This window comes from Oncorhynchus gorbuscha, linkage group LG25, assembly GCF_021184085.1.
Source record: "Oncorhynchus gorbuscha isolate QuinsamMale2020 ecotype Even-year linkage group LG25, OgorEven_v1.0, whole genome shotgun sequence".
In the NCBI taxonomy this organism is placed as follows: Eukaryota; Metazoa; Chordata; class Actinopteri; order Salmoniformes; family Salmonidae; genus Oncorhynchus; species Oncorhynchus gorbuscha.
The window spans coordinates 16,928,952-16,953,256 of NC_060197.1; the positions used below are offsets into that span (position 1 = coordinate 16,928,952).

The 24,305-nt window shown below is 43.5% G+C and overlaps 1 protein-coding gene across 1 annotated transcript; it reads left to right on the top strand.

The window, feature by feature from the left end:
- Positions 1-261: 261 nt before the first annotated feature.
- Positions 262-12,525, top strand: LOC124013953 (L-lactate dehydrogenase B chain-like). Its single transcript, XM_046328536.1, has 8 exons — positions 262-462; positions 8,513-8,652; positions 8,904-9,021; positions 9,226-9,399; positions 9,656-9,829; positions 10,824-10,941; positions 11,508-11,631; positions 11,775-12,525. Exons 2-8 carry the CDS (start codon positions 8,524-8,526, stop codon positions 11,940-11,942), a joined length of 1,005 nt encoding a protein of 334 aa, XP_046184492.1. The 5' UTR covers positions 262-462; positions 8,513-8,523; the 3' UTR covers positions 11,943-12,525.
- Positions 12,526-24,305: the final 11,780 nt, after the last annotated feature.

Below are 24,305 nucleotides of genomic sequence, written 5' to 3' on the forward strand. Positions count from 1 at the left end.
TTACTATACAGTTGAAACAACTACTTAGAAGTGACTAAATCTTTCGAATTATTTAATAGAGATTTCAGAAATGAACATTACGCACTGATCTGTCTTTTGCTCAGATGTGAGCTTTTTCGCCAGCATAGTCTTCACGTCCTCTCTCCTTGTCCTTTCCTTCTCAAAACCCATTGGATGAAAAAGCCAGAGGTGCCGCTCCTCTGACCTTCTCCTCCAATGGGTTTTGAGAAGGCGAGGAGAGAGGATGCGAGGAGGATACCATTGATATTATTTCCGTGTCAAACTCAGCCAGTGGTGAAGCCCTACTTTGCATCCTCCTCTTTGGCTAAAAACCCGTTAAACCCCGAACTCCATAAGTGAAGTCATCTCGTCCTCTCACTACCTGACTCTCGACGCTGCTTCAGTTGCCTGCCTCTTAGGACCAAAAAGGGATATAACCGATCTTTAAAATATATGCAAAAGGTATGTATGTAGCTACCGCCGGTGTTTGCTTTGACTTTGAGTGAATTGCTATCATAGTTTTCGATTATGTTCTGTCATGTGACGCACGACTGACTCATCACTTCGGTGTATGCTCAAAAATGCACGTAGGCCTACACACAATTTTTGGATACGTTTTGTAGCATGCAAACCTGGTTGCAATAGCCTGAATAATGTTCTTGATATTGCAATAGCCTGAATAATGTTCTTGATATTCCTACATGGTTTGATATTTGACATTTAGAAGCCTAATAGCGTGCTGTGTTTTAGCGAGGTGGCCTAGCTCCCTATAATAGCGGTTGTCGTTAAAGGGGTGGATGCCGCTAATTTGACAGGAAACTGATTTTTTTTCCTCGTTGAGCTTCGTGAGCGACTCCGTCTTGAACGTGACACAGTTCTTGTATTACGGAATGTCATTTGAAGACGTGGTTAATGATTGACGACATGAATGTTGGTTTGAACTGTGCAGATTGTTAATGGACTGTGACAACCTCCACCTCGTTTGTCTAATGTTATAGATGCTCTGCCACCTTGCAGCCGACTAGTGTAAAACACAAAAAAAGCATCCGGCCATTAGACGATAGGACTATTGCCTCAATGTGATTACAAAAGGGTATTCAACATTGGCCTACAAGGATATATCTACGATTGTTTTAGGGAATTATAATTTACCTATTGTGATATCAGTTATTGCATGTCCGACATCTTGAAGCTTCAATATTTTTAACATGATCAAACATATTAGTATTAATATGCCTCTGTAGGGCGAGTCCACGACAGCATGGCCCAAACATATATTTTTGGTATCTGACTGTTCAGGAAATTCTCAGGTAGAAACTTAATTGGGAGGAAGAATGTTTGATATTCTTTTTACATTTGTATCATAAACTACTTGAGAAGATCATGAGGCCATTTTAGGCCCTTTTTTCCATACATGCCTCTTGAAAGACCCTATGATACAGACATTGGCGTCATTATACATTTACATTTGAGTAATTTAGCAGACGCTTATCCAGAGCAACTAAGTCAGTAATGACTGCATACATTTTTCCGTAGCTACACGCGCACCATGCTCTACCAACTGAGCCACACGGAACCCATTATGGTTCTTAGTGTGCTCTAAAATGTGGATGTCTAGATTCTGAAATACATTTTGTCACATTATCTCAAGTACCCTTCTTGATTTTGTTCATATTGTTTAAAACGATGTACTGTACAAGTACATCACATTTCCAGAGTGGGTGCTCTTCAACTTTTAAGTAATGATAAATGTTATGAGCACCACCAACACTGGGAATGGGCAAATTGATTTAAAGGGAACTCCCTCTGCTTGTGATTTGCTGCATGTGCACTCCTAAAAGAGGTCTGGGATTGTTTAAAGGAGAGGTTTACTCTATTTGAACCAAATCCTTATTTTTGATGTAAGTGGCATGTTATAGACTTTTGTTGTTGCTATTTCACTTGTTTTTTTTTAAAACTTACCCCAACAGTGATATCCTTCCTCATGCTTGTTCAGCAGTAGTTGTAGGGGCACAGAAAACATGAACAAAGGCTCCAAAAACACCCCAATACGTCCTTTAAGAAACATCAACACTCTATCGCCTTGTTCACTGGCTAGTTGGAACTAGGAAACTAAAAAATGTCTGACTTACTAACTGGTTGAACCTGGCACATGATAGCTACAACCAGTTGTACAGAACAATTAATTTCTTGGCGCACCCATTCCATTACCGGGATCATTTCCGTCAACATCCGTTGAATTGCAGAGCGCCAAATTCAAATGAAATTACAAAAAAGATTACATTTTCATGAAATCACAAGTGCAATATAGCAAAACACATCTTAGCTTGTTGTTAATCCACCTGGCGTGTCAGATTTCAAAAAAGCTTTACAGCAAAAGCTATCCAAGCGTTTATGTTAGGACATCTCTCTCAGCAGACAAAACATTACAAACCGCTAGCAGCAAAGTAGATTGCTTTTCTGACTTTCGTGACCAATCAAATGAATCGCTTACCTTGTGAGTGCAAACATCCGAAGATCATCTAGACTCCCAGTTACACAATAATGTTACTTTTTTTCTATGAAGATTATTTTTTATATCCAACCAACCATTTGGTTGGCACATTTTGTTCAGAAATCCACATGCTCGAGTGGTCACGACTGGGCAGACAAATTCCAAATAGTATCCGTAAAGTTCGTAGAAACATATCAAATGTTAATGACCAATCCTCAGGTTGTTTTTACAATAAATAATCGCTAATATTTTAACCCGGACCGTAGCTATTTCAATAGGAAAGAGAGAGAGAAAATGTCTGCTCCAAGCTGTTGCGCATGCAAAACTCTGCTGGTACCCAGCCATCCACTGACACGATGTGATCGTTCTTGCTCATTTTTCAGAATAAAAGCCTGAAACTGTCTAAAGACTGTTCACATCATGTGGAAGCCATAGAGAAGGGAATATGGTTGATATGCCTATAAATGGAGGGAAGGCATGCAATTGAACAGGGAGATTCGTTTCTCTTAGGCACTTACTTGTTGGATTTTCCTCAAGTTTTCGCCTGCAATATCAGTTCTGTTATACTCACAGACAATATTTTGACAGTTTTGGAAACTTCAGTGTTTTCTATCCTAATCTGACAATTATATGCATATTCTAGATTCTGGGCCTGAGAAATAGGCAATTTCATTTGGGTATATTTTTCATCCAAACATAAAAATACTGCCCCGTACGTACACTCAACACGTTAACTAATATTTTTGTTCGTTTTCAGTTTTTAAACAACTAATTGAAGTGGTTCAATTTGAATTCCATTTAGGTTTTCTGTGAGCTCAATGTGCATATTGCACAGCTTCTCTAGAGATAAATTAGATCAAGCGTGACCTGTGCGACGTAGTAGGGAGTTGTAGTTTCCAACAAGGCCTATATTCTACATAGTTTAATGCAGAAAATTTGGTAATTAACTTGAATGACCATAATCCATTGCACTCTTACTCTTCTTTTATGCCTGCTACCTATGAGACAGAATGCCGTTTGCTTCTAGGTATCTCTCCCTGAAAATGCATTATGTAATTAGTCGTTGATATTCAGCAGTCATAAAAGTATGCCTTATTTACTTTGAAGAACTACTAAAATAGTGATTTGTCAACCAGCATAGGCGGCACTCTATAGAGATGAGATAATGACTTGGAATGAAATAATAGTTATCAAATAAAACAAATGTAATATATAACAATTGAAATGTTATTAAAGTAATGTTAAGTGATAAGCAGTAATGGGCAGTCACTACCATCATGGGCCTTTTTATTGTTTTATTCTGTTACCTTAGAGCATTCCACCCACAATGCAATCTGTTGAATGTTTAAAAAAATGTAAAAAATAAACAACTTTTTAAAAGGCCCATGATGCTAATCCCTCAGCACTAAGAACCAGTTAGCAAGTTGGACATTTGAGTTTCCTAGTTTTGACTAGCACATGAAAGCTGCATATAACATTGAAAATGAAAATATTCTGTATAAATTGGGTCATCTCTTCAAAAGTAGAGGAGAACCCACTCTGGAAATGTGGCAATATTGAAGCATATACACTATCGTTCAAAAGTCTTGGGTCAGTTATAAATGTCCTTGTTTTTTGAAAGAACAGCATTTAAAAAAAAAAATGTTGTCCAATTTACAATAACATCAAATTGATCAGAAACACAGTGCAGATGTTGTTAATGTTGTAAATGACTATTAATAGCTGGAACATTTTTTAAAAATGGAATACCTACATAGGCGTACAGAGGTCCATTATCAACAACCATCACTCCTGTGTTCCAATGGCACGTTGTGTTAGCTAATCCATGTTTATGATTTTAAAAGGCCAATTGATCATTAGAAAACCCTTTTGCAATATGTTAGCACAGCTGGAAACTGTTCTGAGTTAAAGAAGCAGTAAAACTGGCCTTTAGACTAGTTGAGTATCTGGAGCATCAGCATTTGTGGGTTCCATTACAGGCACAAAATGGACAGAAACAAAAAGCTTTCTTCTGAAACTCGTCAGTCTATTCTTGTTCTGAGAAATGAAGGCTATTCCATCTCATACAATGCTGTGTACTACTCCCTTCACAGAAGAGCGCAAACTGGCTCTAACAGAATAGAAAGACGACGACAGTGAAGAGGCGACTCCAGGATGCAGGAATGTGTTCTGTGTTCTTTTGCCCATCTTAATCTTTTCTTTTTATTGGCCAGTCTGAGATATGTATTTTTCTTTGCAACTCTGCCCATCTCAGACTGGCCAATAAAAATAAAATATTAAGATGGGCAAAAGAACAGACACTGGACCTCTGCCTAGAAGGCCAGCATCCCGGAGTTGCCTCTATTTAAAATCGTTTAACCATTTTTTAAAACTAGGCAAGTCAGTTAAGAACAAATTGTTATTTACAATGACAGCCTAGGAACAGTGGGTTAACTGCCTTGTTCAGGGGCAGAATGCTAGATTTTTTTTTTTTTACTTGTCAGCTTGGGGATTCAATCTAGCAACCTTTCGCTTACTGGCCCAACGCTCTAACCACTAGGCTACCTGTCGCCCCAGGTAAAAGCCTCTTCACGGTTGACTTTGAGACTGGTGTTTTATGGGTACTATTTCATGAAGCTGCCAGTTGAGGACTTGAGGTGTCTGTTTCTCAAACTAGACACTCTAATCTACTTGTCCTCTTGCTCAGTTTTGCACCAGGGCCCCCCATTCTTCTTTCTATTCTGGTTAGAGCCAGTATGCACTGTTCTGTGAAGGGAGTAGTACACAATCAGTTTCTTGGCAATTTCTCGCATGGAAATAGCCATCATATCTCAGAACAAGAATAGACTGACTAGTTTCAGAAGAAAGGTCATTGTTTCTGGCCTTTTTGAGCCTGTAATCGAACCCACAAATGCTGATGCTCCAGATACTCAACTAGTCTAAAGGCCAGTTGTATTGATTCTTTAATCAGAACAACAGTTTTCAGCTGTGCTTACATAGTTGCAATAGTTTTTATTTTTTACCCCTTTTTTCTCCCCAATTTCGTGGTATCCAATTGTTTTAGTAGCTACTATCTTGTTTCATCGCTACAACTCCCTTACGGGCTCGGGAGAGACGAAGGTTGAAAGTCATGCGTCCTCGGATACACAACCCAACCAAGCCGCACTGCTTCTTAACACAGCTCGCATCCAACCCGGAAGCCAGCCGCACCAATGTGTCGGAGGAAACACCGTGCACCTGGCACCCTTGGTTAGTGCGCACTGCACCCGGCCCGCGACGCCACTGGAGTCGCTGGTGCGCAATGAGACAAGGACATCCCTACCGGCCAAGCCCTCCCTAACCCGGACGACGCTAGGCCAATTGTTCATCGCCCCACGGACCTCCCGGTCGCGGCCGGTTACCTGGGCGCGAACCTAGAGTCTCTGATGGCACAGCTGGCGCTGCAGTACAGTGCCCTTAACCACTGCGTCACCCAGGAGGCCTGTAATAGGTTTTTCTAATGATCAATTAGCCTTTTTAACTTAGATAAACTTAATTAACTAAAACAATGTGCCATTGGAACACCGGAGTGATGTTTGCTATGCCGTTAATCCATCTCTGCTACTTTTAGTTATGATCCAATTTGTAAACATTACCAACAAAGTGAATGTGAAAATGGATTCAAAATGGTTGCCCTCTGCTGGTGACTTGCAGGATGTGCAACGATGCGAGCAAAAGGAGGTCTGCGATTGCCTACTATGCCAATTTCTCTGTATACAATGGGCCTTAACTTTAAAACTAGCAGAGATCCCACTCCGGAACTTTGATATACCGGTATAGTATATAATATGTTCAACAATATATTACAACTTTTGCCAAATATTTTTATTAACGTCAAAAGTGTTATTGAAATAAACTCTGTAATTAGTAGTATGTAAGAGATAAGGCTTCATTTGGCTTTGTAGTATCTGTAGATACTACATTTTGCTTTGTCACACCTACAGATGGAACATTATGGAGTCTTAAAATGTCACAGATATTGCAGATTCAATTAATTACATCTTAAAGCATAATTGAGAAATAAGTCAACTATATATATATATATTAGTTCTCCTTCTGAAGAATCACCCTAAAATATCCTTCCTTTTACAGAAGATTAAAATATATTAAGACATGTATCACTGTTTTAATATTTGAGAATCGTAATAACATTACTATTACCAATCACATACACTCACATCCGGCTGTGTTAGAACAGGTGTCTTCAGCTGAAATTCTATTCAGGTCAAATTGTAACACTGTTTCATGACCTTTGTCACGGTTCTGTCTCTGGACTCTAGTATCCTTTTTAGCTTCTGATGGAGGATTAAAGCCACTGTTGGTAAACAACACAAATCAAAAGTTTATTTGTCATATGCTTTGTAAACAACCGGTGTAGACTAAAAGGGAAATGCTTACTTAGTCTACACCTGTTGTTTAACACGCATGTGACAAATTTAATATTTGAATTGTTTGCCAACTGTTGTAACTGCCTCTCTCACATGGACATGTACTAGGCTAGATATTTGCGATTTATGTTTGAGATTGGGGTTTTGTGGAATATAATCTTGGGTCGGGCCCATAGATGAGGATTAGGGTGACCTCAGAGGTGCGTGTTTGTCGGACCGTATTCTCTGGTCCAGGAGGACCTCCTGGTTGGATAAGGACAAGGTAGCTAAATCTGGGCCTGTGGAAGTAGGATGTCTCCCTGCCGCCTTTGATCTGTGGTAGGCCTTGCATGGGCCTGCTCTGCTTTATCCTAGCCTGGCATGATCACTACTTGGTGGTGCCTGTATCTGGCGGCAAGGAACCTTGCCAGACAAAGCAAGTATCCTGTTTGATCAATATTGTTAGTTTAATAACCAGGCAATGTCCGGTCATTGTGATTGCCTTAAGAAATCACCCTGGCTTAGTTGTTGCTTTATATTGTTCCGTATGTCTAGCCAGAATATGCTAGTAAAATGACGAAAGGACATAACTATCAAATCCCAAGGAGAATAATTAACTTATTACTCGTGCGTTTCCTTGGTAGGGACTGCTCAGTAAGGAAGGTTGTAATGGTAGGATGTTCAGGCTTTTGATTCCAAAGATCCTCTCCTATAAGTGTTTGAAGCTGTATTGTACTGTTGGTCTGCGGTTGGTTGCCTGCCAAAGCAGCAGGACTGAAGTTGACCAATGGTTTGAAGCAATGCCAGTTTACTAGTCTTCAATTGGGCTACAGTATATCAAGCAATATTCACTAACTGCACTGTAGTAGCTATGGAAAACAATAGCAGGACATTTTAGAAACGTGACCTTTTACCCACTATACACTATGCAAAATGGTTTCCAAATGGTTACGAAATGCGTGGCTACGAAACAAGACCTTTGGCCTGTGGTCTCAAACACTAGGGACAGGCCTAGGTAAGATACTATTTAGTGTAGGCTATTTCAATTACTTTCAAGGACATTTCGTAACAAGTATTTGGATATGTTTTCTTTGAAAATAGGCTACAAGTAGTTGAATATTCAGAATGCATTTTCAAATATTTAAATACTTCATGCGTTTGAACCCAGGTCTTTTGAACCCAGGTCTGTTTGGTCCTAGGTGTATTTGAAATAATATATTTGGAAGTTAGTAGTTTAGGCTTTTTATCAGAAGTTTATTTGAAAATACTTTCAAAGTAGCTGATTTTTACAATAAATGTTAAATAACTTAAATATGCATTTATTTGAACCCAAGTTTGACTGGGATATTGGTTTTGACGCAGTCTGGAGTAAATCAATTAAATACAGCAGTGTTTGTTTGATTGGCTTAAGAAATTCATTCCTTGGGCTAGATTCCCAGACAGATTAAGCTTATGCCTGGACTAAAAGAGCGTGCTCAATGTTGAGGCAAGAGCATTATTACCTCACACAAATTTCACACACTTTAATCTTGGACCAGGTTTCTCTTTGAATATGTATTTTCTCTCAAGTACACTCACCTTAATTAATTAGACTAAAGGCTAAACTCTCTCCTTCCTTCTCTCCCTCCTCCAGCGTCGTGAATCATGTCGTCTGTGATGCAGAAGTTGATCACCCCCATGGCCAGCGGCCCTGCTGAGCCCCCCAGGAACAAGGTGACCGTGGTGGGGGTGGGCATGGTGGGCATGGCCTGTGCCGTCAGCATCCTCCTCAGGGTAAGATGACTATATCACTGTCGTACTGTTACTTTACAACTGCATTACTACCCTTACTATTGTGTTTATTAGTACTTTACCTCTGAATTACTACTACTATTGTGACACCAACAAATAGTTACCACTCAGATATTACGTAGGCTGGTTGTAGTTGTGGATTTTACAATATAATTTCTAAGTAAATACCAGGTATTCTTGGCCAAACTATCCTTCTGGCCCTTCTTTCCACCCCTACCACCTCCTTCCTGTAGGACTTGGCTGATGAGCTGGCTCTGGTTGACGTGATGGAGGATAAGCTGAAGGGAGAGATGATGGACCTGCAGCACGGCAGCCTCTTCCTAAAGACATCTAAGATAGTCGCCGACAAAGGTAAGAGAATCCCCCTTGTGTGTATGCCACTGGAGTGGTTCAGAGCAATGTATGTATTTTGCCATTGAAAGTGTAATGCAGCTTGTTTTGAAACCAGTTTAAGGTTGATTGCATTTAATTGATTGCCATTTAGCCATTTTTTTCACCCCTGCTAAATGGGAAAAGTCTACGTAATTCCATTGCTCTTTCCCAATCTCTGTCCAGACTATGCCGTGACTGCAAACTCCCGCATCGTGGTTGTGACCGCTGGCGTGCGTCAGCAGGAGGGAGAGAGCAGGCTCAACCTGGTCCAGAGGAATGTCAACATCTTCAAACACATCATCCCCCAGATCGTCAAACACTCCCCCAACTGCACCCTTATCGTGGTGTCCAACCCAGGTACACACACACTGACAATTTAAATCTTGGACATAAAGTAAATTGTTTCCATTATCCCATAGATTGTATTGGCCAACCCAGTTCCAACATTCCACCCTTACCAACTGCTACAGTATCACACCACTCCACAATTCAAGATAAGAGGGCACTGTGACAACAGTGGGTGACAGGGATGGGCAGTCAGTCATTAATGTTGTCAAGTGTGTGTGTGTTTGACCATATCCCTAACTCTATCCCTGTGTCTCCCTACCCCTAGTGGATGTGCTGACCTATGTGACATGGAAGTTGAGCGGCCTGCCCAAACACCGTGTCATCGGCAGCGGCACCAACCTGGACTCCGCCCGCTTCCGTTTTCTGATGGCTGAGCGCCTGGGCATCCATGCCACCAGCTTCAACGGATGGGTGCTGGGAGAACACGGCGATACCAGCGGTGGGTAGGGATGATGGTGATTGGTCCTGGTAGAGCACGGCGATACCAGCGGTGGGTAGGGATGATGGTGATTGGTCCTGGTAGAGCACGGCGATACCAGCGGTGGGTAGGGATGATGGTGATTGGTCCTGGTAGAGCACGGCGATACCAGCGGTGGGTAGGGATGATGGTGATTGGTCCTGGTAGAGCACGGCGATACCAGCGGTGGGTAGGGATGATGGTGATTGGTCCTGGTAGAGCACGGCGATACCAGCGGTGGGTAGGGATGATGGTGATTGGTCCTGGTAGAGCACGGCGATACCAGCGGTGGGTAGGGATGATGGTGATTGGTCCTGGTAGAGCACGGCGATACCAGCGGTGGGTAGGGATGATGGTGATTGGTCCTGGTAGAGCACGGCGATACCAGCGGTGGGTAGGGATGATGGTGATTGGTCCTGGTAGAGCACGGCGATACCAGCGGTGGGTAGGGATGATGGTGATTGGTCCTGGTAGAGCACGGCGATTCCAGCGGTGGGTAGGGATGATGGTGATTGGTCCTGGTAGAGCACGGCGATACCAGCGGTGGGTAGGGATGATGGTGATTGGTCCTGGTAGGGATGATGGTGATTGGTCCTGGTAGAGCACGGCGATCCTGGTAGATGATGGTGATTGGTCCTGGTAGAGCACGGTGATACCAGCGGTGGGTAGGGATGATGGTGATTGGTCCTGGTAGAGCACGGTGATACCAGCGGTGGGTAGGGATGATGGTGATTGGTCCTGGTTTAGCGCAGAGACACCATCGGTGGGGATGATGATGATGTCAGTGGAGTGCATACTTTAGTGGGAATCTGAGCGCATGTGTGAACTTCTTGCCACACCCATTTGGCAGCTTTTAAAACAAAAGTACTTGTTTTGGCATTGTTACATCACTCTGCACATCCATCTCTGTCAGAAATAATGAAGGAAATCCTTATTATTCTCTGGGTAAAATAATAAATATCTCTGTATGTGTTAGTCCCTGTGTGGAGCGGTGTCAGCGTCGCTGGAGTCAACCTGCAGAAGCTGAACCCAGAGTTTGGCCTTGACGGAGACAAGGAGGACTGGAAGGCCACCCATAAGGAAGTGGTCGACAGGTAATTACCCCAGACCTATCCCCAGCTCCATCCATAGTCTAAATATGTACCTCTGACTCGCCTAGCGCTCGTAGTACAGCTAGAGTTTCCACCGTACTGCTCACCACCTTCTGATTCATTCATATCTACTGGAGCTGTACATTTACATTTTACATTTAAGTCATTTAGCAGACGCTCTTATCCAGAGCGACTTACAAATTGGTGCATTCACCTTATGACATCCAGTGGAACAGCCACTTTACAATAGTGCATCTAAATCTTTTAAGGGGGGGGGGGGGTGTGAGATGGATTACTTTATCCTATCCTAGGTGTCAAGGTGTAAGGGCTAAAATAAGGATGAGATCAGGCTGGGCTAATTTTTGGTATCATTAATATAATGAGTTCTACTGACATTGTATACTAGAATAAGTATCAAATACCGCCCTCACATTTTTATTTTGCATTAACCTTTTATTTGAGTTAACGTTCATGCAGGTTCACCTGATTGAGAGAGTTTTACCTGTTCAAGATGGCGACAGTTGGACGTAGATGCTGACTGACAGTGATTGTTTTGTGTGCTCCTCCAGTGCCTATGAGGTGATCAAGCTGAAGGGGTATACCAACTGGGCCATCGGCCTGAGTGTGGCTGATCTCACTGAGAGCATCATCAAGAACATGAGCAGGATCCACCCTGTCTCTACCATGGTCAAGGTGACGGGAGAACACACGCATGCGTGCAGACACATGCACAGTTAAACATTATGTGCATGTAAACACACACACACAAAGAGCGAGAGAGTGAAGCGAACATACACATTTCTTTGTGATGATGACTGACAGCTGTGTTTCCCCAGGACATGTATGGTATTGGTGAGGAGGTGTTCCTGTCCCTGCCATGTGTGCTGAACAGCAATGGAGTGGGCAGCGTGATCAACATGACCCTGACCGACGCTGAGGTGGGCCAGCTGAAGAAAAGTGCAGACACACTCTGGGGCATCCAGAAGGACCTCAAGGACGTCTAGAGACGCACAGCTACCCTTTCTCCCTCCGTTCCCGATGCAGTCAATCCCAGACCTAGTTCCACCAGTCCTCCGATCTACTGTGTCCATCTCCCTTTCATCTTAATCTACTGGTATACATTCTGCCGTTCACCCCCCCCCCCCCCCCCCCCCCCCTTTCCTTTTGTAGGATGAGGGTACTGTGTTGTTTCTGTGCTAGGTGCTGTTGTGAACCAGTATGACTATGTACGATAATTGGATTCATGTGTTGCAGCTGTTGTACTACGATCAAAAAGTGTTGGCTTTATCCTCCATTTGCACTTTCTTGAAGCACTGTTCTGTTCACTTCCTGTCGGGAGCGCAGGAACAAAGACCCTATAATTGGGTCTCCTCCTGTTGAGGAGCAGTGGTGTTGGTTATTGTGCGAGATGTTCAGTCTGACATTGATTGCCAGAAAGGAACAAAGGGGGGGGAAAGAGGGCAGAGGTGGAATCAATCGAAACGGCCTACTTTAGTCGTTTTTATTTTATTTTTTACTTACTGTAACACCCATGTTTGTAATGAATGACAACAACCAATGAGTAACTTAATAAATACTTTAACCGTATGAAGCATGTTATTGTGTCCAATTACATAAATGTTCCTCGATAAACTAGGCTACACAATGCCTTCCTGCTGTTAGTAGCAATATCTAAGTCATTTGACATATAAAAAAAGGAGTGACGTGTGGAAGGAAATCCAGGTCCCTTGTCATACTTTTACTTACATAAACCATCAAAATTCATTTGAACAATACTGACATTTTCAGTAAAGAAACATTCTGGTAACATGCTGTACTGTTAGCTACTTAACATCACTTTTCTTCCCCAGCCAACAAATTAAGGCTCTGTCCACTGTTTAGTGGTTGCTGAAATGAGTCCAGCTGATTCAAGACAATTTCACTCCATTACCAAAAGTATGTGGACACCCCTTCAAATTAGTGGCTTCGGCTATTTCAGCCACACCTGTCAAAAAAACTGTCTGTCCTCGGTTGCAATACTCACTGAGTTCCAAACTGCCTCTTGAGGCAACGTCAGCTCAATAACTGTTCGTCTGGAGCTTAATGAAATGGGTTTGCATGGCCGAGCAGCAAGCCTAAGAGCCCATGCTCAATGCCAAGTGTCGGCTGGAGTGATGTAAAGCTCGCCGCCATTGGACTCTGGAGCAGTGCAATGTGTTTTCTGGAGTGATGAATCACGCTTCACCATCTGGCAGTACGTTAGGAAGAATCTGGGTATGGCGGATGCCAGGAGAACGCTACCTGCCTGACTGCATAGTGACAACTAAAGTTTGGTGGAAAAAGAATGGTCTGGGGTGGTTTTCATGGTTTGGGCTAGGCCCCTTAGTTCCAGAGAAGTGAAATCTTAATGCTACAGCATTCTAGACAATTCTGTGCTTCCAACTATGTGGGGCAGCAGTTTTGGGAAGGCCTTTCCCTCTTTCAGCATGACAATGCCCCTGTGCACAAAGTGAGGTCTATACAGACATTATTTGTTGAGATCAGTGTGGTACAACTTTACTGGCTTGCACAAAGCCCTGAGCTCAACTCCATAGGACACCTTTGGGATGAATTGGAACGCCGACTGCGAGCCAGGCCTAATCGCCCAACATCAGTGCCTGACCTCACTAATGCTTTTGTGGCTGAATGGAAGCAATACCCTGCAGCAATGTTCCAACATCTAGTGAGTGGAAAGCCTTCCCAGAAGAGTGGAGGCTGGTATAGCAGCAAAGGAGGGACCAAATACATATTAATGCCCATGATTTTGGAATGAGATGTTCGACGAGCAGGTATCCACATACTTTTGGTCATGTAGTGTGCTTTTAGCGATTGAGTGTATTTTCCTTATTGTGATTACAAGGTGTAATAATTACATCACACAAGACATGTACAAAAATTTGATTCAGCAGACTTGTATTTCCCAAACCCACCTTATAAGTAGACAATATGACACACAAACTCTTAACCCCATGAGTGAATGGTTATAAGGATGTTGCTATAGCAAAAGCAATTGACCATCTCCATTGTTTAAACATTTGTTCCCTCTTGGGAAGGAACCAATTTAGGCAGGAATTTCTAGTTCTCTGAAGTAGAGTAGAATAGGCAACAATTTGCTTGTACTGGATCTTATGAGTTTGGCCTTGGATGGGTTAAATTTGTTGCGCTTTCCAAATCGGAGACCAAACGGGTTGAAGTTGAATTTGCTGGTCCGAGTTAAACGATGTTTGCAGATAATTTGTTGCTGGTCTTCATCACCTTCTTTCAAAAGGTAACAAAGGTTCGCATCGTCAGGTAAATTCGGACTGACGACCTTACTTCTCATCACAACAGAGTGCCCCTCTTGCGCCTTAGCAGGTGTATGTCCTGAGAAAAGAGAGAGCATTAAATCTTATTTTATTAATTTTGGATATTAAAAAGTTTGTCTCAGGACATTATGAGAAGAAAATGAACCTATAAGAAATCAAAAAGTCATTAGAATATATCAAAGCAAGAAATTACCTGGAATATCCGTCCACCCAAATCCTGGAGTTGGAGTCCCCCATGTTCCATACTGGCGAATTATCGCACAAATCAGGAAAAATGCCAGCATTCTCATTCTGTCAAAATCCAAGTGATCACACTTCGCATCCAACCAATGCAGCAAGAAACAATGTGTGGTCATCTACACTAAGCTGTCTTTCTTTGATGCATGACGTGTATTCTCTGCCTTTTATATTTCCGTCTGTATGCACCGGATTGTTAGGAGCGAGATGACAGCGGATGAGTCGCGTTCGCGGCGCTGTCCAGTGCTTAGTGGTGCTGAAATGAATAATTCATTACCTTCTAGGAAATGTTGACAATCCGTGCCAAGGGATGACTTTTCTCTGAAAATTTGACTGTCAGATGTGGTCATTGTTGAATTGATGCTGTTTGCTAGAGTGCATGAGAGGTTTGAGGGATATGGGAAGATTTTGGGCAGCAGACACTAGCCAAATATCAATTATGCGTTTGCTTGACATCCATATTTTATTTTTATTTGTATTTTATTTCACCTTTATTTAACCAGGTAGGCAAGTTGAGAACAAGTTCTCATTTACAATTGCGACCTGGCCAAGATAAAGCAAAGCAGTTCGACAGATACAACGACACAGAGTTACACATGGAGTAAAACAAACATACAGTCAATAATACAGTATAAACAAGTCTATATACAATGTGAGCAAATGAGGTGAGAAGGGAGGTAAAGGCAAAAAAGGCCATGGTGGCAAAGTAAATACAATATAGCAAGAAAACACTGGAATGGTAGTTTTGCAATGGAAGAATGTGCAAAGTAGAAATAAAAATAATGGGGTGCAAAGGAGCAAAATAAATAAATAAATAAAATACAGTTGGGAAAGAGGTAGTTGTTTGGGCTAAATTATAGGTGGGCTATGTACAGGTGCAGTAATCTGTGAGCTGCTCTGACAGTTGGTGCTTAAAGCTAGTGAGGGAGATAAGTGTTTCCAGTTTCAGAGATTTTTGTAGTTCGTTCCAGTCATTGGCAGCAGAGAACTGGAAGGAGAGGCGGCCAAAGAAATAATTGGTTTTGGGGGTGACTAGAGAGATATACCTGCTGGAGAGTGTGCTACAGGTGGGAGATGCTATGGTGACCAGCGAGCTAAGGGGGGGACTTTACCTAGCAGGGTCTTGTAGATGACATGGAGCCAGTGGGTTTACATTTACATTTACATTTAAGTCATTTAGCAGACGCTCTTATCCAGAGCGACTTACAAATTGGTGCATTCACCTTATGACATCGAGTGGAACAGTCACTTTACAATAGTGCATCTAAATCTTAAAGGGGGGGGGGGGTGAGAGGGATTACTTATCCTATCCTAGGTATTCCTTTGGCGACGAGTATGAAGCGAGGGCCAGCCAACGAGAGCGTTCAGGTCGCAATGGTGGGTAGTATATGGGGCTTTGGTGAATAAACGGATTGCACTGTGATAGACTGCATCAAATTTGTTGAGTAGGGTATTGGAGGCTATTTTGTAAATGACATCGCCAAAGTCGAGGATTGGTAGGATGGTCAGTTTTACAAGGGTATGTTTGGCAGCATGAGTGAAGGATGCTTTGTTGCGAAATAGGAAGCCAATTCTAGATTTAACTTTGGATTGGAGATGTTTGATATGAGTCTGGAAGGAGAGTTTACAGTCTAACCAGACACCTAATTATTTGTAGTTGTCCACGTATTCTAAGTCAGAGCCGTCCAGAGTAGTGATGTTGGACAGGCGGGTAGGTGCAGGTAGTGATCGGTTGAAGAGCATGCATTTAGTTTTACTTGTATTTAAGAGCAATTGGAGGCCACGGAAGGAGAGTTGTATGGCATTGAAGCTTGCCTGGAGGGTTGTTAACACAGTGTCCAAAGAAGGGCCGGAAGTATACAGAATGGTGTCGTCTGCGTAGAGGTGGATCAGAAACTCACCAGCAGCAAGAGCGACCTCATTGATGTATACAGAGAAGAGAGTCGGTCCAAGAATTGAACCCTGTGGCACCCCCATAGAGACTGCCAGAGGTCCGGACAGCAGACCCTCCAATTTGACACACTGAACTCTATCAGAGAAGTAGTTGGTGAACCAGGCGAGGCAATCATTTGAGAAACCAAGGCTGTCGAGTCTGCCAATGAGGATGTGGTGATTGACAGAGTCGAAAGCATTGGCCAGATCAATGAATACGGCTGCACAGTAATGTTTCTTATCAATGGCGGTTAAGATATCGTTTAGGACCTTGAGCGTGGCTGAGGTACACCCATGACCAGCTCTGAAACCAGATTGCATAGCAGAGAAGTTATGGTGAGATTCGAAATGGTCGGTAATCTGTTTGTTGACTTGGCTTTCGAAGACCTTAGAAAGGCATGGTAGGATAGATATAGGTCTGTAGCAGTTTGGGTCAAGAGTGTCCCCCCCTTTGAAGAGGGGGATGACCGCAGCTGCTTTCCAATCTTTGGGAATCTCAGACGACACGAAAGAGAGGTTGAGCAGGCTAGTAATAGGGGTGGCAACAATTTCGGCAGATCATTTTAGAAAGAAAGGGTCCAGATTGTCTAGCCCGGCTGATTTGTAGGGGTCCAGATTTTGCAGCTCTTTCAGAACATCAGCTGAACGGATTTGGGAGAAGGAGAAATGGGGAAGGCTTGGGCGAGTTACTGTTGGGGGTGCAGTGCTGTTGACTGGGGTAGGAGTATCAATACTCAATACTCAATATACTCAATATCAATTACTTCACCCATGATTGATTCTTGTAATGTTGGGCCATCAGAAATGGATGCATTCTATTTGACCAACATTCAACCCCATGCTTAAAACACAACTCATTCAGGACGCATGGGGGTGCCAAGTGTTTGCATAGCCAACACAACATATGTGGACTATTTCTGGGAATGAAACCCAGCTTATTTAATGACAAATTATGCCATATACCACCAATATGCCTACCTATAGGCTAAACCACCTATAGGCTAGGCAATATTGAGAAATAGGACTATGGGGGTGCCAAGCAAAAATTAAAGCAGGAAGCACCAGTGATTCGGTCTATAAAAAAGTGGTCAGATGAAGCAGATGCTAAACTACAGGACTGTTTCGCTAGCACAGACTGGAATATATTTTGGGATTCTTCCGATGGCATTGAGGAGTACACCACATCAGTCACTGGCTTTATCAATAAATGCATTTAGGACGTTGTCCTCACAGTGACTGTACGTACATACCCCAACCTGAAACCATGGATTACAGGCAACATTCGCACTGAGCTAAAGGGTAGAGCTGCCACTCAAGGAAAGGGACTCTAACCTGGAAGCTTATAAGAAATCCCGCTATGCCTTCCGACGAACCATCAAACAGGCAAAGCGTACTCCGACGCTCGTCGGATGTACAGTGCCTTGCGAAAGTATTCGGCCCCCTTGAACTTTGCGACCTTTTGCCACATTTCAGGCTTCAAACATAAAGATATAAAACTGTATTTTTTTGTGAAGAATCAACAACAAGTGGGACACAATCATGAAGTGGAACGACATTTATTGGATATTTCAAACTTTTTTAACAAATCAAAAACTGAAAAATTGGGCGTGCAAAATTATTCAGCCCCTTTACTTTCAGTGCAGCAAACTCTCTCCAGAAGTTCAGTGAGGATCTCTGAATGATCCAATGTTGACCTAAATGACTAATGATGATAAATACAATCCACCTGTGTGTAATCAAGTCTCCGTATAAATGCACCTGCACTGTGATAGTCTCAGAGATCCGTTAAAAGCGCAGAGAGCATCATGAAGAACAAGGAACACACCAGGCAGGTCCGAGATACTGTTGTGAAGAAGTTTAAAGCCGGATTTGGATACAAAAAGATTTCCCAAGCTTTAAACATCCCAAGGAGCACTGTGCAAGCGATAATATTGAAATGGAAGGAGTATCAGACCACTGCAAATCTACCAAGACCTGGCCGTCCCTCTAAACTTTCAGCTCATACAAGGAGAAGACTGATCAGAGATGCAGCCAAGAGGCCCATGATCACTCTGGATGAACTGCAGAGATCTACAGCTGCGGTGGGAGACTCTGTCCATAGGACAACAATCAGTCGTATATTGCACAAATCTGGCCTTTATGGAAGAGTGGCAAGAAGAAAGCCATTTCTTAAAGATATCCATAAAAAGTGTTGTTTAAAGTTTGCCACAAGCCACCTGGGAGACACACCAAACATGTGGAAGAAGGTGCTCTGGTCAGATGAAACCAAAATTGAACTTTTTGGCAACAATGCAAAACGTTATGTTTGGCGTAAAAGCAACACAGCCCATCACCCTGAACAGACCATCCCCACTGTCAAACATGGTAGTGGCAGCATCATGGTTTGGGCCTGCTTTTCTTCAGCAGGGACAGGGAAGATAGGGCACTATGGTGTTGAACGGTGGGCTGTAGTCAACGAATAGCATTCTCACATGGGTGTTCCTTTTGTCCAGATGGGCAAGGGCAGTGTGGCATATAATAGAGATTGCATGATCTGTGGATCTGTTGGTGCGGTATGCAATTTGGAGTGGGTCTAGGGTTTCTGGGATACTGGTGTGAGCAATGATCACACCAGGAAGATGGATGGAGCCAAATACAGGACCATTCTGGAAGAAAACCTGATGGAGTCTGCAAAAGACCTGAGACTGGGACGGAGATTTGTCTTCCAACAAGACAATGATCCAAAACATAAAGCAAAATCTACAATGGAATGGTTCAAAAATAAACATATCCAGGTGTTAGAATGGCCAAGTCAAAGTCCAGACCTGAATCCAATCGAGAATCTGTGGAAAGAACTGAAAACTGCTGTTCACAAATGCTCTCCATCCAACCTCACTGAGCTCGAGCTGTTTTGCAAGGAGGAATGGGAAAAAATTTCAGTCTCTCGATGTGCAAAACTGATAGAGACATACCCCAAGCGACTTACAGCTGTAATCTCAGCAAAAGGTGGCGCTACAAAGTATTAACTTAAGGGGGCTGAATAATTTTGCACGCCCAATTTTTCAGTTTTTGATTTGTTAAAAAAGTTTGAAATATCCCATAAATGTCGTTCCACTTCATGATTGTGTCCCACTTGTTGTTGATTCTTCACAAAATAATACAGTTTTATATCTTTATGTTTGAAGCCTGAAATGTGGCAAAAGGTCGCAAAGTTCAAGGGGGCCGAATACTTTCGCAAGGCACTGTTGCAGGTCTTGCAAACTATTACAGACTACAAAAGGGAAGCACAGCCGAGAGCTGCCCAGTGACACGAGCCTACCAGACGAGCTAAATAACTTTTATGCTCACTTCGAGGCAAGTAACACTGAATCATGCAGGAGAGCATCAGATTTTCCAGGCGACTGTATGAACAAGCTCACCGCAGCCGATGTGAGTAAGACCTTTAAAAAGGTCAACATTCACAAGGACGCTGGGCCAGATGATTTACCAGGACATGTACTCCGAGCATGCGCTGCCAACTGGCAAGTGTCTTCACTGACATTTTCAATCTTTCCCTGTCTGAGTTTCAAGCAGACCACCATAGTCCCTGTTCCCAAGAACACTAAGGTAACCTGCCTAAATGATGACCGACCCGAAGCACTCAAGTCTGTAGCCATGAAATGCTTTGAAAAGCTGATCATTGCTCACACCAGTATCCCAGAAACCCTAGACCCACTCCAATTTGCATACCGCACCAACAGATCCACAGATCATGCAATCTCTATTATATGCCACACTGCCCTTGCCCATCTGGACAAAAGGAACACCCATGTGAGAATGCTATTCGTTGACTACAGCCCACCGTTCAACACCATAGTGCCCTCAAAGTTCATCACTAAGCTAAGGACCTTGGGACTAAACACCTCCCTCTGCGACTATATCCTGGAGTTCCTGATGGGCTGTCCCCAAGTGGTAAGGGTAGGTAACAACACATCCGCCACGCTGATCCTCCACACAGGGATCCCTCAGGGGTGCGTGCTCAGTCCCCTCCTGTACTCCCTGTTCCCTCATGACTGCACAGCCAGGTACGACTCCAACACTATCGTTAAGTTTGCTGATGACACAACAGCCTGATCATCGACAACGATGAGACAGTCTATCTCAACCACACTGCACACTGCCCTAACCCACCTGGACAAGAGGAATACCTATGTGAGAATGCTGTTCATCGACTACAGCTCGGCATTCAACACCATAGTACCCTCCAAGCTCATCATCAAGCTCGAGACCCTGGGTCTCGACCCCGCCCTGTGCAACTGGGTACTGGGTAGGCAACTGGTACTGGGTAGGCAACAACATCTCCTCCCTGCTGATCCTCAACACGGGGGCCCCACAAGGGTGCGTTCTGAGCCCTCTCCTGTACTCCCTGTTCACCCACGACTGCGTGGCCACGCACGCCTCCAACTCAATCATCAAGTTTGCGGACGACACAACAGTGGTAGGCTTGATTACCAACAATGACGAGACGGCCTACAGGGAGGAGGTGAGGGCCCTCGGAGTGTGGTGTCAGGAAAATAACCTCACACTCAACGTCAACAAAACTAAGGAGATGATTGTGGACTTCAGGAAACAGCAGAGGGAACACCCCCCTATCCACATCGATGGAACAGTAGTGGAGAGGGTAGCTAGTTTTAAGTTCCTCGGCATACACATCACAGACAAACTGAATTGGTCCACTCACACTGACAGCGTCGTGAAGAAGGCGCAGCAGCGCCTCTTCAACCTCAGGAGGCTGAAGAAATTTGGCTTGTCACCAAAAGCACTCACAAACTTCTACAGATGCACAATCGAGAGCATCCTGGCGGGCTGTATCACCGCCTGGTACGGCAACTGCTCCGCCCTCAACGGTAAGGCTCTCCAGAGGGTAGTGAGGACTGCACAACGCATCACCGGGGGCAAACTACCTGCCCTCCAGGACACCTACACCACCCGATGTTACAGGAAGGCCATAAAGATCATCAAGGACATCAACCACCCGAACCACTGCCTGTTCACCCCGCTATCTTCCAGAAGGCGAGGTCAGTACAGGTGCATCAAAGCTGGGACCGAGAGACTGAAAAACAGCTTCTATCTCAAGGCCATCAGACTGTTAAACAGCCACCACTAACATTGAGTGGCTGCTGCCAACACACTGTCATTGACACTGACCCAACTCCAGCCACTTTAATAATGGGAATTGATGGGAAATGATGTAAATATATCACTAGCCACTTTAAACAATGCTACCTTATGTAATGTTACTTACCCTACATTATTCATCTCATATGCATATGTATATACTGTACTCTACATCATCGACTGCATCCTTATGTAATACATGTATCACTAGCCACTTTAACTATGCCACTTTGTTTACTTTGTCTACACACTCATCTCATATGTATATACTGTACTCGATACCATCTACTGTATGCTGCTCTGTACCATCACTCATTCATATATCCTTATGTACATATTCCTTATCCCCTTACACTGTGTATAAGACAGTAGTTTTGGAATTGTTAGTTAGATTACTTGTTGGTTATCACTGCATTGTTGGAACTAGAAGCACAAGCATTTCGCTACACTCGCATTAACATCTGCTAACCATGTGTATGTGACAAATACAATTTGATTTGATTTGATTTAGGGAGGAGGTCAGAGACCTGACCGTGTGGTGCAAGTACAACAACCTCTCCCTCAATGTGATCAAGACAAAGGAGATGATTGTGGACAACAGGAAAGGAGGACCGAGCACGCCCCCATTATCATCGACGGGGCTGTAGTGAAGAAGGTTGAGAGCTTAAAGTTCCTTGGTGTCCACATCACCAACAAACTAACATGGTCCAAGCACAACAAGACAGTAGTGAAGAGGGCACAACAAAAGCTATTCCCCCTCAGGAGACTGAAAAGATTTGGCATGGGTCCTCAGATCCTCAAAAGAGTTTACAGCTGCACCATCGAGAGCATCCTGACTGGTTGCATCACTGCCTGGTATGGCAGCTGCTCGGCCTCCGACCGCAAGGCACTACAGAGGGTAGTGTGTACGGACCAGTACATCACCGTGGCCAAGCTTCCATCCTGGACCTCTATACCAGGCGTTGTCAGAGGAAGGCCCTAAAAATTGTCAAAGACTGTTCTCTCTGCTACCGCACAGCAAGCGGTACCGGAGCACAAAGTTTAGGTCCAAGAGGCTTCTAAACAGCTTCTACCCCCAAGTCATAAGACTCCTGAACAGCTAATCAAATGGCTACCCAGACTATTTGCATTGCCCCCCCCCCTTACGCTGCTGCTACTCTCTGTTATTATCTTTGCATAGCCACTTTAATTACTCTACCTACATTTACATAATTATCTCAATTACCTCGACACCGGTGCCCCCCGCACATTGACACTGTACTGGTACCCCCCTTGATTACCAACAATGACGTGATGGCCTACAGAGAGGAGGTGAGGGCCCTCAGAGTGTGGTGTCAGGAAAATAACCTCACACTCAACGTCAACAAAACAAAGGAGGATTGTGGACTTCAGGAAACAGCAGAGGGAGCACCCCCCTATCCACATCGATGGGACAGTAGTGGAGAGGGTAGTAAGTTTTAAGTTCCTCGGCATACACATCATGGACAAACTGAATTGGTCCACCCACACAGACAGCGTCGTGAAGAAGGCGCAGCAGCGCCTCTTCAACCTCAGGAGGCTGAAGAAATTTGGCTTGTCACCAAAAGCACTCACAAACTTCTAAAGATGCACAATCGAGAGCATCCTGTCGGGCTGTATCACCGCCTGGTAAGGCAACTGCTCCGCCCACAACCATAAGGCTCTCCAGAAGGTAGTGAGATCTGCACAACGCATCACCGGGGGCAAACTACCTGCCCTCCAGGACACCTACACCACCCGATGTCACAGGAAGGCCATAAAGATCATCAAGGACAACAACCAGCTGAGCCACTGCCTGTTTACCCCACTATCATCCAGAAGGCGAGGTCAGTACAGGTGCATCAAAGCTGGGACCGAGAGACTGAAAAACAGCTTCTATCTCAAGGCCATCAGACTGTTAAACAGCCACCACTAACATTGAGTGGCTGCTGCCAACACACTGACTCAACTCCAGCCACTTTAATAATGGAGATTGATGTAAAATATATCACTAGCTACTTTAAACAATGCTACTTAATATAATGTTTACATACCCTACATTACTCATCTCATATGTATATGTATATACTGTACTCTACATCATCTACTCCATCTTTATGTAATACATGTATCACTAGCCACTTTAAACTATGCCACTTTGTTTACATTACTCATCTCATATGTATATACTGTACTCGATACCATCTACTGCATCTTGCCTATGCCATTCTGTACCATCGCTCATTCATATATCTGTATGTACATATTCTTTATCCCTTTACACTTGTGTGTATAAGGTAGTAGTTTTGGAATTGTTAGGCTAGATTACTCGTTGGTTATTACTACATTGTCGGAACTAGAAGCACAAGCATTTCGCTACACTCGCATTAACATCTGCTAACCATGTGTATGTGACAAATACATTTGATTTGATTTGATCTGTACATGGCCCCACTATTGTTATTTACTGCTGCTCTTTTATTATTTGTTATTCTTATCTCTTACTTTTTTGGGGGGGGGTTTCTTAAAACTGCATTGTTGGTTAAGGGCTTGTAAGTAAGCATTTCACTGTAAGGTCAAGCACCTGTTTGATTTGATTTGATGTTGGTTCGCTTGAAAAGGCTACATGGACTGAACATGGATTAAGAGCGAGGTCAGGTTTCAATGTGTTGATCCACTGCACAGCCCTAACACTTGGCTGCCACTGAACGAGGAGAAGCAAAGTTCAAGCAAACATTGCGT

Excerpts from the sequence above, each read along its gene's own strand:
- LOC124013953 (XM_046328536.1), top strand. The coding sequence starts at position 8,524 with ATGTCGTCTGTGATGCAGAAGTTGATCACCCCCATGGCCAGCGGCCCT. Across the intron at positions 8,653-8,903 it reads CCGTCAGCATCCTCCTCAGG|GACTTGGCTGATGAGCTGGC; the intron begins GTAAGATGACTA and ends TCCTTCCTGTAG. Across the intron at positions 9,022-9,225 it reads TAAGATAGTCGCCGACAAAG|ACTATGCCGTGACTGCAAAC; the intron begins GTAAGAGAATCC and ends ATCTCTGTCCAG.